The 17173-nt window shown below is 41.2% G+C and overlaps 1 protein-coding gene across 1 annotated transcript in view; it reads right to left on the bottom strand.

Annotated features, from left to right (window-relative positions):
• ezrb (ezrin b) overlaps positions 1-16198 on the bottom strand; it is a 33480-nt gene extending 17282 nt beyond the window's left edge. Inside the window, exons 1-4 of the mRNA XM_069173983.1 lie at positions 16098-16198; positions 14270-14347; positions 7374-7457; positions 934-1029 (exon numbers count right to left, since the gene is read on the bottom strand). Of these exons, the coding sequence (XP_069030084.1) occupies positions 934-1029; positions 7374-7457; positions 14270-14281 (192 nt within the window). The 5' untranslated portion in view covers positions 14282-14347; positions 16098-16198. The remainder of the gene's footprint in view (positions 1-933; positions 1030-7373; positions 7458-14269; positions 14348-16097) is intronic.
• Positions 16199-17173: the final 975 nt, after the last annotated feature.

The raw sequence follows: 17173 nt of genomic DNA, 5'->3' as shown, positions 1-17173 counted from the left end.
TCCTTCCGCTGACTGATTGACCTTTGCTTAGTCAGATTATGGATGACTCAGGAATCTTAGTTAGTGGAGTCCAGGTCACTTGTGTTTACTCAGGTAAACAGAGAAAAACGGAGACAGCTGTGGTTCACAAAGAATTCCTACTATAATATGGTGGCTACTGATTGACTGAAAGGCAAACACTGCACCTCTGATTGTATTGTCACATTAAAACAATACATTCCTTCTATATTTCTCTACATACTACACAGCGAACTCACTGAAAATCACTGAAACGCATATAGGGCTGGGTACCGATAACTTTACTTCGATACAGGTTCCTGAGGGATTTTTTTTTTTCTATGATTATTTTATAAAATCCATTTTAAAAACAAATAAATTACACAATACAGTATTAATCTTGATTTTTCACTCAATTTAGAGGAGGACAGTGTAACCCAGGTTGTTTTTTGGAGCTACAATAACAAATGTCCCATAAACGCCTCACATGCTATCACATGCAGGCAAGATGGAGCCGCAGAGAAGCCTAAAGTTGTGTGTGCAAAAATCACGTACTGACATTAAGTACCAAATGACAAAGCTATTTTTGGTACTAGATAATATCAAAGTGATTCTTTTTGTACCACAAAAGTGTCAAAGTTTGGTACTCAGTTGTAGAGATGCATGTATGCAAGCTGTAAGTATCTGGATATGTAATAAGAGAGGAAATCACTGTATTAAAAAGATAATAACGACATCAATAACATAGAAAACAGATGTATACTGTTGAGTAACTGTCGAATAATCATCAAACAGAAATGTTGTGATCAAAGTTTTAACATCATCTAAATTGACAGATTCATAGTCAGTACTAATACATAGGGAATTTTTGTTTTCTTCCAACCAATAAAATAGAGATCAAATCAAACATAAAACTATTTTTAACCTGGATCTTACCTTTTTGTCCAGCTTTAGCCAGGTGTAGTAACCTTTGCCGTCCATATACTGAAGTCCGAAGTACCAGACCTCACGTAAGCCAATAGTTTTGACCACCTGCATAGAGAAAAATAAAATGTTCAGACAGAGCAGGGCTGCAACCAATGATTACTTTCTTTACCACAGTCGCCTGGTTATTCTTGATTAATCTAATAAGTGTTTGGTCTATGAAATGTCAAAACATTGTGGAAAAAAGGCAATCACAACTTCCCAGAGCACACATTGACATCTTCAAACCCAAACATATTCAGTTTACTTTGATGTATAAAGAAGTGAGGTAGCAATTCCTCCTTATTATGAAGGGGGAATAAGAAAAACGGAGCATTATTTTTCCTCGATAAACGACTAAAACAATTAATTGTCAAAACAGCTGAGGAACTGTTTCAGTTCTAAAACAGACAGAAGAAGTTTCCACATCACATTATCATTTAACACGAATCTAGGTTACATTGGTTTATAAAGAATTATAAAAGTAATTCAACATAATCCAGAATTTCTGGAAGAGACACAGGAATATCACAAAAGACCAGATGTAAACCTGCATAAATGCAACAAATACCCAGCCTTCGATTCCAGGAAAACACAATATGAGGTGATGTAATGGAAATTGTCAACAGAAAGAAATCATGCTTTCACACCTTATAATATTCCAGTAAATGAGTCACTGATGTTTTTCGCCGAGTAAAACGAGGAGATGTGGAAAGAGTTTCAAAAGCTTTTCAGAATGAAGAATCTAACCTTAAGGTGACATACTCAGTTACCAAACTAATCTGGTGGACAGCCCTCATAGTATTACACATTCCAGGCGATTTGGCTGAGGACAAACAAAAGTACTCTGTTAAATACTACATGTCTTCAGCTAAATATGATAAACAATGGACTATTGTTCAACACTTTTCAATACTGGCACCACTACCGATTCCTTGACTTTGATACCAGCTCCTAAACACTACATTTTCAGATCGAATATAAATACAAGATAAATCCATTTAATAAAACAAATAGTTACATATTACAGTATAAATCTAGGTTTTCATGCAGTTTAGAGGGGGAGAGTATAACCCAGGTTGTTATGGATTAATCTGGCAGTTGTCTGCGAAGATTTGCTGCAGCACACCAGAGCACGCCGAGGACTGGTCTTCAACAGAGCGGTCTTATTGTCCGAGCAGACAGGAGGAGCGATACTGTATAACGAGGGCGTGCTGCATGACTAGCGTCCCGTCTCTGACTCCAGGAACAGACTGAGCCGGCCGGAGCGAAACTCACAAGACCGTTTGAAAACTGCAACTCCTTCATACTAATGTGTGAAAAGAAAGCCAGTTTTAATTTCACTGGAAACTCTTCATGTCTGACCTCACGAGAATGTTTTCACATCAGCAATTTGAGGATCTTTTTTTTTTTTTTTTTTTTTTTTTTAGTTTTGCAGCTGAGACAGTGAAAAGCCAGTCGTAGCTCTGGAATAATATCTTCTGCTGCCATTTTCCACTGGCTTCTGAAAGAAACCTCAACGACCAGAAGTTCTTTACAGCTGACAGAGAAGTTTTCCAACAGCACAGTCTAGGAAACCCTGGTTTTTGTGTGTGTATATATGTATATGTATATATATGTGTGTGTGTGTGTGTGTGTGTGTGTGTGTGTGTGTGTGTGTGTGTGTGTGTGTGTGTGTGTGTGTGTGTGTGCGCCATGAAGTCGGACTCTCCTGTGCCATCTCTGCCAAATTTCCCACCCTTTCACCAGGTGAGGTGCCGAGTTGCCCGGGTGACGTTTGAGTCAACATGCCAGTACTCCGGCCGAGCCCGTTCCCAATGATAAGCTACAGCCAAGGTTAAAATGAAAATCAAAGTCTCCCCTTCTGTTAGTGGCCGACAAAATGCAGGGCAGGCCGACCTGTGGGAGTGAAGATGAATGGCTTTGATTCAGGGATCTTCTGATGGATTGCATTTAGTGCAACAACAACAAGCGCTGGAAGAGGCCTGAAATGAGAGAGCACTTCATCTCACCTGTAATGAAACTCATAAGGCCTCAGAAAACAATCAGCCCTTTCATGGTGGGTTTGTACTTTGGGGATCCACAGAGTGAGAGGCAGGAAAACAGAACGGGCAGCCACACAGACACCTAAATGAACGATTGCTTTCTGATTTACTGCAGAGAGGCTCGATGCGACCTCGTCAGTGAGGTAACCACTTTGCTGTGCAAGCTTACTAACCTTAAACAACGCAGTCCTTCACGCGACAAACAGATAACCTGGCCTCAATAACACGCTGTACCTGCTATGAACACCTGCAGGCAAAGGACGCTGAAAATAATACAGTTCGTTAGAGGAGGATTAAATCTGAATCTGGGGACGCAGGTTTAGTAAACCGACATCGCAGCAGGTTGGTTTGGCAGGTTGCCTCGATGTTAATGGGTCACTAGTTTGCTCCAATTTACCTGAAGAGCCCCAAAGAACGACTGTAGTACCGATTCGGTCCAAGTAAGAATACTTAAAACACCCTGATGCAAAATTCAGTTTCCAGCTTTCTGCAAGCTTCATCTAGTTATATTTAAGGCTGTTTTAGACCTTTTTTAATATCGCAGAATGCAATTCATTTCCCATTTCACTGTCAAACACATTTAATTAAGACTAAATTAAGAGTTCTTGATTGTAAAGGCTTTTTCTTTAGGAGGTTGAATTCAATGCTTCCTGAGGCTTTTTTTTTTTTTTTCAAACTACGATGCAAAATATCTTTATGACTTTATCCCGTTGTGAAAGAAAATAAAACCATACATCTGTAAAATAAAATGGTACAAGCCGTTAGAGGTGGCACAAGTCTGCTTCACTCTGGCCATAATTGAAAAAACCTCTGTGAAACATTTGCAGTCAGGCTGAAGAAGCAAAAACTTTACAGATTCTGGGTCACCGACCACGTCACACTCATTTTAGTTTGAGGAGCGAAAGTCGCAGCGCCACAAAGGAGCAGTTGGCAAGACTTTAGTCTGCAGCTTCGTCTCGGTCATCTGACAGAGTGAAGGTTTTTCTCCTCCTGCTTCACGGGAGCTCGGGCCCTGTGGTGAGAGAGAGGAATGCCGCTGGGCTGAAACAGCATTACTCACTGCATCCTCTGGGCTAAATAACCAGGAGTCCTCAAGGGACGGAGGAGGGGAAGGGAGGGGTTCACCCTGTCGGGCCCCGAAGGTGAAGGAGGTGGGCAGCGGTGGGGAACAAGTCTGTTACCGTCAGGCCGAACGTTCACTGTAGCTGAAGCGTTACAAAGCCAGTCTTCCTTACGTCTAAGAACTGTACTGCCGCCACGTTGCCTCTCCTGACTTGGAACGACTCTTTTGCTTGTTCAAAAGCAACTTCGACATGTGGGTTGAGTATGTGTGAACAAGTTTCACATTTTGCTCCTGACACCCGTCAGCCTGATTGTTTGGGCTTGAATTCAGTTCAAGACATTGCTGAACTCGTTCAAATGTTGTCATGTTTAACATCAATCGTCCTCCTGCTGCTGCTTTTAACCTATCCAAACCAGTTCTACAGAGCTGAAGCTGAAACTGAAAACCTTTTGAAGCCACAGTAATACAGGAGGGAGCTGGCTGATGGCGTCTGAACAGGGCCGATATATTTACCCAGTAAGGTAAACTGCTGAGGCTGTGGTTCCTTTTAAACTGTAGTTCAGGACAAAATGAAAGAAGCAGCAGTGTCATGTGGAAGTGAAGCTGGACGAGGGTGTGTAGGGGAGTGGCAGGCGTTTCTCTTGAAGCGCGGCATGACCGGGACGAAGGCTATGATCAGCACTGACCACAGGGGCCACACCAAACCCCCCCACCCCCACCCCAGAGAGTGAGCTCACTGCTGTTACTCAGCATTTCCACACAACCTGTCGAACACCATGTGAGCACGCTTCTGTTTCTGCAGCTGATTGCTGCCAAAGCACCGGTCAAAAACTAAATCGGGCCGCTGACGGACTTCAGAGACGCGACCACTCGAGTTAAATGTCGGACAAATGAACCTGTAGCCTCCGTGAACGGTTGATCGGGCTTCAGACAAGGGGCGAGGCTTCCTAGACAGTTTCCCAGTGCTAAAAGTTAGTAAACTGTATCTGTGTACGAAAATAGAGCACCGAACTGTCGATGACACCATCACAGGGAATGAGTGATCATCTGTGGCACACCCCACTGAGAGTCATTCTAACAAGTACGCAGGGGAATTCAGCCGCACCTATAAATAGAGATGTCAGAGGCAAATATCGAGGTCATTAGCTATCCTTAAACAAAACTATACATGGAGCGCTTTAGAGCGCTGACTGTCAATAAATCAAGTGCTGACTTCAAAAGACATCTGTCACATGAATATCACAAAATACAACAATATATAAATATGCTAGTTGGTGTAGGTTTTTTGGGGGAGATATTATGTTTACTTGATTTTATTCAAATGTCTTTTAACTAAAACGTTCCCTATGAATGGTGAGTCCCGACATGCAGGCACAACACACACACACACACACACACACAAATGCACACACGCACACGCACACACGCACACACACACACACACACACACACACACACAAACGCACACACGCACACGCACACACGCACACACACACACACACACACACACACACACACAAACGCACACACGCACACACACGCACACACACACACACACACACACACACAGAGAGATCGGCTACACTTGCTATTGAAAAACGAGTTTTACAGGATGTGGCTGAAACAATGCCTTTCCTCCCCCGGCGCCACCATAAAGAAACACAGCAGCTCATACTAATGACATGTCATCTGCATTTGGATCTCAGGTGGCTCCACAACAGCCTCGGACAACAAGAGGAAAATGCTAATTAAAAGAGGATTCTGCTCTTGCAAAGATATAATAATAATAATAACAATAACAATAATAATAATAATAACAATAACAATAACAATAATAATAACAATAACAATAACAATAATAATAATAATAGGAACCACCATGAGTCATATTTATCACAACCCACCCACTGTCATAGGGAAAATGATACACTAACTTCCTTCAATATTCAAATCAAACCTGAAGAAAGAGATTAAATTTGAGGTCAAATGATGGAGGCATTAATATATGAAAATAAAAAGCTGTATTTGTGCATTTTGTAAAATAATTAGATATATAAGAAAATGAAAATTGGTGAGATTTTTTCACAGTGTCAGACACCACAAGATTAACGTGTTCAGTTACAAATATCAAGTCAATAATCAATAATAAGTCTACAATAAAACACAGTGTCCTACATTTAAGAGCTTCTGCCACAAGAGGAAAATGTTTCCCTAATGTGGCCACAACTTCACGCTGCATTGACGCTGTGTAACTTTAAACATCACTGAAGTCATTAAGAATTAGTCTCACAAATGCCTCGACTTCACTTTGTTCACGTCAGTTGTGTTAAGCTGTCATTTTTCATCACAGGAAACCTTTAATAACCTCACAGGGGAAGACAGACAGACAAAAGCTCCTGTAATCTTGTGTGCACGAGATAACTTTTCAGACCTGGATGTAATGAACGGAAAGAGCTTTGGAGGGACAATAATGAGGGCGGACAATTTCTCCTCACAGAGCTCATCAGCGCAGTTAGCCGGCATGACAACGGAGGCTGCGGCACTTTGTGAGTTTCTGAAGTTATGGTCGCAGCAGATAATATCTAACAAATCTATATGCACATATTTTTGGAAACACTTTTAAAAAAAAAACCTGCTGATCGGATTAAAACTCTGCCTGTGTTTGTTTGCAGGAATTTACCTGAAAAAAGTCTGATTTAAAGGAATAGTTGAGAAATACATTTGCTCATTATCTTTTTTTTCTGTACAGTAGATATTAGATATTCGCTAGCGGGTGGTTAGCTTAGCATAAAGACTGAAAACAGGGAAGAGCTCACCTGGCTCTGACCAGCAGTAGAGACCAGCATCTTTAAAGCTCATTAATACATTATATATCTCGTTCAATTCTCACAAAAAAACCTGGAGTCTCCTGCTCATAGCCAAGAAAGGAAACATGTTAATTAGTGAGCTTATGATGTTCTGGGTTCAGCTACATTCATTATTTACTTTACAGATGTGAGAGTGGTATACATTTTTTTTTTATCGAACTCTGACACCAAAGCATAATTCCCAAAATATCAAACTATTAAATTCATGTTTTTCCAGTTATTAACTCACCCAAATTGCTTCCACGTTATCTGCTTTTATCATCATTGACAGGCTGATTCATATTGATCCTCTTAATAAGAATTACTTTATTTCAAAACTGCACCCCAAATTGTTCAGCATTTCCATATGATTAAAAAATTATAACAACGAGATATTTAGAGGCCGCCACTGATGCAGTATATACTGTATCTATAACTGATAACTGATTTGTTCTCTACCTGGTCAAACAGCTGCTTGCCGGTGGTGCTGGGCTGGATGGCAAACTCCAGCTCAGCGTCCATGGTGGTGACGCGAACATTGACCTGCAGGGAAACATGAGAAAACAGAGGGGTTCAAACACTGACCCACAGCAACACAGCGGTTCTCACAGGTAGGAACCAATACCAGCTAAAGCCGGCTGCACCGCTGCAGAGCAGTGCATCGGTGTGCGTGTGCGTGTGCGTGTGCGTGTGCGTGTCTGTTTGGTGACGGGTTGTATTTGCAGAGTAAACAGACGGGGCTTTGCTTTCTCAGAGACAGACGGGCTGATTGAAGTGAACTCTGCTGCAAAATCTGAGGAGCTACTGACTGAAATATTCAGTGATGGCTGCAACATTTCTACTCATGAGACATATGAAAGCGAGGAAATAATACATTGCCTCTTATATTAAGCAATGGGCATATCTAACACTGGTTTCATAAGCTAAAAAAATATTCTGGAGGTTTAGACAGAAGTAACTCATTCCCACTGACAGAAATAAGGCATGTCTTTCAGCTCTGGTTAATGACTGATCAGAGTGACCTGCACACAAAAACACAAGGACCATCTGATGGAAACCTGCTTTAGAGGCAGAGAATCGAATGTCCACTCACAGAGATCCACCCATGTGATTAATGTGCAATTTCAAAATCATTACAAGCAGCATGACTGGCGTGCTACTCAGAATAATGAAAACTGACCTCAACTTCCATAATGGAGAGAAACAATATTCTGTATTGTAGGCTTGGTTAGTAATCAGCAAACTGCATCTGAAATTTGCACAAAGGCCAGGCAACAATGCACAAATATTTACAAAGGCTGCTTTGAGGTGATGCACATTCTGAATGTCTTTTCTGTGATGTCATACGTCTCTGGTATCTGCGGGGGCATGAAAAGATTTGACCGGACTTATTAATGCTCGGTGAAAAATGACACAGAGACTAGTGGACGCAGAGTGAAGAGAGGGAACGCCCGCCAACAGGAGCCTCCAGTGATGTCTTTCATCTCCAGTCCATTGTGAGCCGCGCTGAGCTGAGCCTCAAATTCAATGACGCCCACTGGAGAAGGGACGTCTGGGCTGGAGCGGTCACTCGTCCGGTGAGTCAGCGCACCGCTGATTCCCGTGAAGGGACACTGAGCTGTGCAACCAACTGACAGATGTAAATCCTGCAGAGAAGGCAAATCCAATCACAGCGTTGGAGGGAAAGCACCTCGCCACTGCTGCGCTGCTTAGGATATTGTAAGAACGCATTAGTCTGGACGGTAGACATTCAAGACGCCCCGTTTATTCAAACATGTCTGCTGCTGTCGAGTAGGATCAGCAGAGTCGACTCACTTGGAATTAAAAACACAGAAGCTGTGACAAACTCAAACTTTACCAACAAAAATCTAAATAATGAAGCATTAAGAGCCGCAAAGGTTTTTCCGGCTCGGTCCCGTCACGACACACGTGCAGACAAGATGAACGTTTTGGAGTCGGACGCCCCATTAAAGAACTCACAGCAGCCTCAAGTCACAGCTAAAAAGCAGAGGAGGGAGGGGAACGCCGCATTTGAACAGCAAAACAAAGTTCCCCTTTCAGCCGCAGTCCCTCGCTATCATCATCATCTTCATCCCACTGGAGCCAGATTACTGAAACCTAACACCACAAGTGATCAGAAGGCCCTCAGAAGTGTTATTTTTCTAAGACTCCCCTTGTTCAAAAGACGGTCCTTCAACTCTGACAGTTGGAGATGCTTCTCTCAACATCGTGGTCTGTATTTACACCGTTACAGATGAAGCACCCAGAAAAACACCCGACCGACAGAGACTGGAACATGTGAATGTGTGGAGCAGACTGAGCGAAGGATATCTGACCTCAAACTAAGTCCTCCAACGGTAACTCACAATAAACTGAGGCCATTCACAGCGGTAAAGAAAACATGACACATATGCTAAAAATATAACGGGCAAGGACCCAGAGTTCCACAATGAGCAACTCTAGTCAGAGGAAAGTCCAGGAGTTCAAATTAACCGTTTAAACTCCAGCTTCACGAGTCATCACGCTCATAACTGACTCAGTCATCAGATACAGAAGCACTGGTTCACACATCTAAGCTGCTGCACAGCTTCTAACAAATGTTCACACTCTTGATAGAAAGGTACAAAGCTTTGGTAACCGCGGAACAACAACAACAACAACAACAACGAGCGCTATGGTAACACAGATTACAGGAGAGAGGGACAGAAACACTGCAACGAAGAGATGATGAACAGAGCGTAGGTTCTCTCTACAAACCCACATTCATTCAAAAAAAAACATTTAGAAGAACTGCTCTGTATGTTGCTTTGCTGTCTGAGTTAGTTAGGTAGGTAGGTAGGTAGGTAGGTAGGTAGGTAGGTAGGTATTTACTTTATTAATCCCCGAGGGATTACAGTCGATCAGAAGATTTCTCACACCTGTCAGGTACAGATGGTTAGCTTAGCTTAGCATAAAGCCTGGAAGCAGAAGGGCACAGTTGTTCTTGCTCCATCCAGAACATCAGGCGTTAAATCTTTGGACTGAGGGAGGCTGCTTGTTTTATCCTCGTTTCCAGTCTTTGAGCTGAAGCCGTCTCAAAGCTCTGGCTGCAGATTTACTGCTCAGATGTGAGAGAGCTATTGATCATCTTATTTATTTCTTATTTTATTGGATATATTTGTGTGTCTTGAAAGGAAAAGGCCAAAACTTAATCGTAACATCTCTAAGAAAACATTTTTTTGTTGTTTTGTTTTTCTTTACCAGAGGAGACAACAGCAGACATTTTCTTGTCCTCTTTATTTTTCTCTCATTTTTCCCCCTTAAATCAGACTTTCAGAAAAACAATTAAACACATACTCAAGAAATCATCTAACATAATTAGAGCTGCAACTTTTTGTTGATTAATCGCTTACCTGATCGACAGAAAAACTATTTTAATAATTAAATGATTGTTTGTTTAAATAAACGAAAAGTCTCTGATTCCAGCTTCTTAAATGTGAACGTTTTCTGGTTCCTTAAGTTCTCCATCAAAATAAACTGAATTTTGTTGTTGTGGACTGGTGGTCAAGACATTTTAGGCTGCTGCTTGGACATTGGAAAACACTAGTCTGCATCTGCATTTATTATCATTTTCTGACATTTTAAAGACAGGACAGCAAATGGATTAAACAAGACAATAGTTGACAGATTGAATGATAAGGAAAATAGCCATTAGTTGCAGTGTTATGTCTGTCCTGATGTAAATATCAAGGTCCCAAAGACCAATAAATGAATGACGAATGAAAAAAAAGAAAAAGAAAAAAAAAAAAAATCGTCATCAGACACCTCTCATAATTCACATTACACAGTACATCCCTGAACTGCCACATGGAGATAATTGACTAAAACTGGCTGTCAACTAATCAATCAAGTCATTCCTCAAGCCCCCTTTTCCCTCGTTCCAGTCTGTGAAGTGTCCCACCGCCCTTCACCGTTTTGTACACTCATGAACTGAATCACTCTCTCCAGACTTTAGTCGTGAGGTTACGGAGCTGGTGCAGGTTAAGTTAAAGAAATGAAGTGGTCTTCACCTCTGTAGTTAAACCGCGAACGGGCCGCAGTGCATTCTTCACTGAATACCATTCAATATTTAACTCTCTGCGTAGTTTACGTGGCTTTCGGTCCCAATGGGAGTCGCCATGGGGATCCCACTGAAATGGTCTCAGACCAACGTGGCCATAAACGACTGCTACCACTCGGAGCAGCGGCACAAGAAGGCTGGAGACATTAAACACACGTAACTAAAGAATGATTCAAGTTAAAGAACACGTTTGGATTGGTGAATCACACCTGCAGGGTGTTCCAGGTATGATTGAGTTATCAATTATTTAAAGGAACAAATAATTAACAACAGGACTGGTCACAAAAAGGAAACACCCATCCATGTTGACGGCGGCCACGCCTCACGGGCCGTGACCGCAAGGAAACAGGATTCTGGGAGAGCCAAGGAGCGCTATCGTTTACTCCCGACAATGTGTCATTCAGAAGAGTGAAACATGAGTCACACAGGCGTCAATGCTGGAGCCTATACTGCTCCTTAAATCTGGTCCAAGCTCCCGCCTCTGGCTGCCTGAGTCCTGGGATAAAAAGTAAGTTTCTCTTTTATAAACACACAATGTTGAAATGTTTGATTTCACGCCAAGTATCCGAACTGTGATAATTCAGACTGCCTGTAGGTTTCTGTGCCACTTAGCATCAAATTTACTGCAAGTTTGCACTTTTATCCTCTTTGATTTTTGCTTTCAATGGCGACTGCAGTTAAGAATACATGATTTCACATTTAAATTTCTTCTCTGTGCTGCAGCGGTCAAATGTGAGACAATGTTTGCATTATACTGACCCTTGGTTTAAAGATTTTTGGAGGGCATTGGTGCTTTGTGTCAGGTAAAAGTTCAAGAATGAGAGAAAAGGTCAGGGGAAAGGAGTGGAAGATATGTGTTGACGTCATGTGCATACAGCAGAAGGTGTCTCACACACATCATGTGCTTTGCACGTACATTACCGCCATTTTGAGAGTTTTAGTTTTAGAGGCTTACACTTTAATCTATGCATCAACTATCTATCATGCCTTAGCATAAAACTGTACAAATAAGAAGGGAGTTAAACTCGAGCAACAACTATTTAAGTAACTGATCAGTCGATCAACCAGAAACTATTTTGATAATCAATAAACCATTTCAGTCATTGGTAAATCAAAAATAATTGTGAACTTATTTGATTTCAGCTTCTTAAATGTGACAATTTGATGCTTTTCTGTTCATATATATGAGCTTCGGACTGTTGGTGAAACAAAACAAACTATTCTTAATGGATACTGGAAGTCATCGTTACTTGCAGCCTTATATTAAACAGGTTGTATGTAACATAAGGCTTATCTGACCGTGGCTATTGTTTGCTGACAGCCCCCACCAACAACATGTTTCTGTCTTGGTCGACTCACATTTTTCAAACTACTTGTCTAATTTCACGCCCCCCCCCCCCCCCCCCACACACACACACACACACCACACACACACACACACACACACACACACACACACACACACACACACACACACACACACACACACACACACACACACACACACACACACACACACACACACACACACACCTCCCCCGATACTACAAGTAAGACTCAGCATTTGCAGGATAAACTTTAAATTACGAAGCTTTGTGGCGCAAACAGCATCAAAGGAACCGCCTTATTAAACCGGACTTAAGTGTGCTGTTGATATTTTTCAGGCTTTGTTGCAATCGCTGGGCCCGTGATGAGGCCACACACCGAACATGGGCTGGTGAAGGTCATGGAAAAGAAAACAGTCTGGCATTATTGTCCAAAAAGGCTGTTTTGTGGCAACTGGACTCGATGTGCTGCTGCTATCAGACAGTAATGATGTCATTTCCACAGCGACGCTCATGACAACGCCGGAAGTCTTTCTAAACAAACCGACAACACGCTTTATGACGGCTTCAGTCACTGTCATCACAATACTGCTCAGTTCAACCGCAACATGTCTACATAATGATCTAAACAGCATCATAACAACCATTTCTTTTTTCTAGCTACAAAACTTTAGCCTTTTCTACTTATCAAACTTTACTTTCTGTTTGTTTAAGGTACTTCTGGACTTTCTACTTTTAAAATAGAGGAAAAAAAATTCAGTGTTGGGAAAAAAAAACTGAAATATGGTTTAGTCATGTCCACGTCTAACAAATTACCATCACATTTTCCATCATACAATAAAAACACACATCGCCTGCTGCTGTGTGCCTACCAGACATTTCCAAACAGAGGGCTGAGGGAGGGATGTGAGCCATGTGCAACTGTACACTATGTAATAGCTGGGGTGGGGCAAAGTGAGTCAGGAATAACTGAAGGCAAAAATAAGGCAAATGATTGAAGGCAAAAACGTACATACACATACATATATATAGATATATATATATACATATATATATAGATAGATATATGGCAACTTCATGTAATTAGTTAATAAAAAACATTTGTACCAAGTTTCCAAGGAGACTTATGAGCTATCATTAAGTGAGCAGCAAACCCAAGATTTCAGCCTTAAAATTGGACTTTCTATCCCGCTCAGAAGAACAATTCAAGAAGAACAAGAGAATAATTTATTAAATATGGATCTGTTACTGTGTCCATCTACAGTAAATAAAACTGAAAAGTATGTTTCAAGAAATAAAGTCCAACAATTATTGTTAGCTTTGGAGCAGTGTTCTCATACATGTAGGACACCCCAGGATATAAGAAGAGCATGTGATTTAAGTGGCATTTCCCTTTAACACAGACATCATTTTAATATGTTGATGACATGTTCCAGTGAACCAGTGAAGGTCTTGTTCTGTTCCTGTTCATTTTAATGACCCATATTTAGTTTCTGGCTCGCTCATTGAGAGTTTGTGTGACTACATGTTAAATAGCCTACATTAAAGTAAGTGAACATGTCAGAGGTTTCACCAAAATACAAGTGCAGCCAAAGATGAATTATCACCCGTTAGACCTCCACAAATCCACTTTGAGTCACAGACTGTGGCATTTTTACACTAAATTGAATATTCTTTTAAAAGTTTTAGCATCACTAGGATTTGAGAGTGCCAGCGTTACTATTCTCTGTCACATTTATCAGCTTCTAATGAGATGAACGGAATAAAAGATGAGGACATCTCTTCTTAACGAGAACGTTCAACTGATTTTAGGAAGTTATAACCGCCATGAACGTTGCCTGTCACGTTTCAGTTCAGCCTGTCTACCTTGGCTATAAAGAGGTTCCAACAAACATTGAGTGACAATATCAATAAACCGACGCGATTCTTACCGCTTTGGGCATTTTCTGTCCTTTTCCTGCAGCAGTTCAGTAAGAAAAAAGTGTTTCCAAAGAAACGAGCTGTGCTTCCTGGAAAGACAGAAAGAAGAGAAACGAGTTTCAGCCACTTCTGCGTTACTTCAACCCGGCTGAGAGCACATCGACACTCCTGCAGGCGACAGTCATCAGGATGAATCACCGGGAAGTTGACCGCAGCGAGCTGACACAGCGGATACGAGAGAAACCCGCCTTCAAAATAAGAGCAAGGGTCTGGATGCCAAGTCCTGCCAAGACATTTTCCCTTGTTATGACCACCCCAACCATCTTAAATTATAAACTAATAGAAACATGGATTACACGTAGAAGTAGAACTTCTACTTAAGTAGGCTACCTAAAATATATATTTTTTTAAAAGGGATGAGACATTATTTTATAAGTCAATCATCTTATTTTCTTTTAATCAGCCCTATATGATAAAAAGTCACACAGAAGTTAACATTTCTATCCAAATTTGAGTCCAAGGTACATTTAGAGGAAAAACATGCAAACCCTCTCATTTGAGATGCTTGATCCAGTTTTGGAATAAAATGAAAACTTCCAGAAACAATTTTAAAGGTGGAGGGGGCATCTTCCATATGATTGGTGTGTCAGAGAGAGAAAGACATCAATAGTACAAATTACAAAACTGTCCACCAATTTATGGTGATTAAAATAATTTAGGGATTAACCAAGGACACAACATTGGCAGTTTTGCATAATAACGAGTTTCCAGCTACAAGTTTTCTTTTCTTGTGTTGGCATTTTTATATTGTAGGCATTAGAGACGGACATAGGACAGGTTGGAAGAGAACAGGGAATGATGTACAGAAAAGGTCAAACTGGAGAACATTTTTCAGGTTATTTTCCCCCCAATCAACTATTATCCTCATGTTTTTAATACAACAATAGTTCACACTAATCGATACATTGTTTTCTATTATCCAGTAAAATCAAATAGCTTTTAGTAGCCTTTTATTCACTTTTCATTTGACATTATATATTTCGGCTCAACTTTGAAATTCTCGCCTCGTCTAGATTTTATTCTGAAAGATAACACCGGAAACCCCGCGTTCTTGTTTTAACCTGACTGTTGAATCATCCAGACACCACGTCGGATAAATTTGGTACTCAACGTGCCTCACCCACTACCTTTAATAAACTGGTGATCCCCATCCATCTCTGTTTTAGACATTTCATTTGACACGTTTATTCTCTAACAAACCGATTAACGGAAGCTCTTCACGCCACTGCGCGTCCGCGTCGCGTAACAAAGTCGGTTTCAGTAGTGAAGACACAATGTTGCGTTACACTGCATGAAAGATGAATGGTCCTCAGCCACATTGTAATGATCAGGGTTTGTTACACTGTAAGGAGATGTGACAACAGTGATGACCCACGAGGAATGTTTCCACGCAGGGTTCCGTTGGGTCCACACCCACAGCGGCAGGGAATGGATTCTAATCCAGACTAGACTCAGTATAAAAAGAGAAATTACACCTTTTCACCCAAAGACTTTCTACTGAAATAGACCACAGAACGGTTGAAATATTCAGTCCGAGGATCTTAAATTCAGACTTCGTGACGCGTGTCTTTGTGACGCGTGTCTTCGTGACGCGTGTCTTTGTGGAGAGCTTCATCTGCTCTCTAATCCCACAGACACCTGTTGTGAGATTTGCCTCCTTTGTGCAGAGCAGCAGAAAATGCGCAGGAAACTGCGAAAAGTGGCTTTTGTTTGCACATCTTCCAGCTCGCTGTGCTGTGTGCGTCAAATCAGGACGTCAGACGGCAGTTTGAATCTTACCGGCTGATGTGGATTTGAAGATGAGATGTGATTGTTACGGACGTCCGAAGCTCGCAGCCGCAGATTTCCCCTCCCTCTGTTCAACCAGGCGCAATATGGCGCTCATCCATCCCCGAGTGCCGCCCAGCCCTGCTGTCACCGGTAGGCTGCAGGAACACAGGTTCACAACCTGGGGTCCGGGGGCTTGACTGGGACTCTGAGGGGTTTCCCCACAAAATGTTTCAGTGGCATTTTAACAGCAAGTGGTCTTTCCCCACATACAGCAGGGGACTTTTGTCGTTGTGAATCCAGAGCAGATAGATATTTGCATAGTTACGTTTGGGGTTCCTTGACATGAAAAATGAAAGTCTTGCATTGACTCTTTAAAATGGTCCATAATACCTGCAACCTAAATATGAACCACTGTATTGCTGTTATGATGAAAACAGCTCCTGTAGGAGAGTTTCTCTTATTCAAAGCCAATGAAAGCTAAAGCTGATACACCAACACTGTATAATTGTATGTTTAACGTAGCCTATTAATAATGATTCTGTCCTTCACGCTGTAATAATATCTGATACTGAACCAAACTCAAAAATGTTCTAACTAGGCTAAAATGATTTAAGATAAGAAGATAACATGAGACTTGTTTTGCCAATTTTGTGAATATAATTTTTTTTTTTTTATTTCACAGAGTATTTGTTTTTTAAATAAATGTTGTAATTATAGTCCCAAATCATGAAACAAATTCTTAACTACCCCCAATCCACCCTCCACTAAGCACCTAAGGCTTCCTGAAAGCTATAAGGAGAACCCCCTAAAGAGGTGTTGATTTATTTTAATTGTCATATTGGAAAGTTAAATGAATAACCTTCAATAACCACAGTAAATAGCAGAAATATGGGTGAATCAAACCATAGCTTTAAATTATTAAGAATATATTTGAGTGATTGCTGCTTATAAAATGTATGAGTGTGAATAAATACAATCAAACCTTGTCAATAAGTGTACAAACTGAGGTGTCGCCTGAACTGAGCAGAGTTGCATCACAGCATAAACTTTCACGAGAGAAATGCGCGTCATCCGCGCTGCCAGAG

This window comes from Embiotoca jacksoni, unplaced genomic scaffold (genome assembly GCF_022577435.1).
Source record: "Embiotoca jacksoni isolate LCO1_2020_lvr unplaced genomic scaffold, fEmbJac1.0.p SCAF_101, whole genome shotgun sequence".
Lineage (NCBI taxonomy): Eukaryota > Metazoa > Chordata > Actinopteri > Embiotocidae > Embiotoca > Embiotoca jacksoni.
The sequence above is the reverse complement of the archived record's forward strand: the minus strand, read 5'-3'. Positions and strand labels throughout refer to the sequence as shown.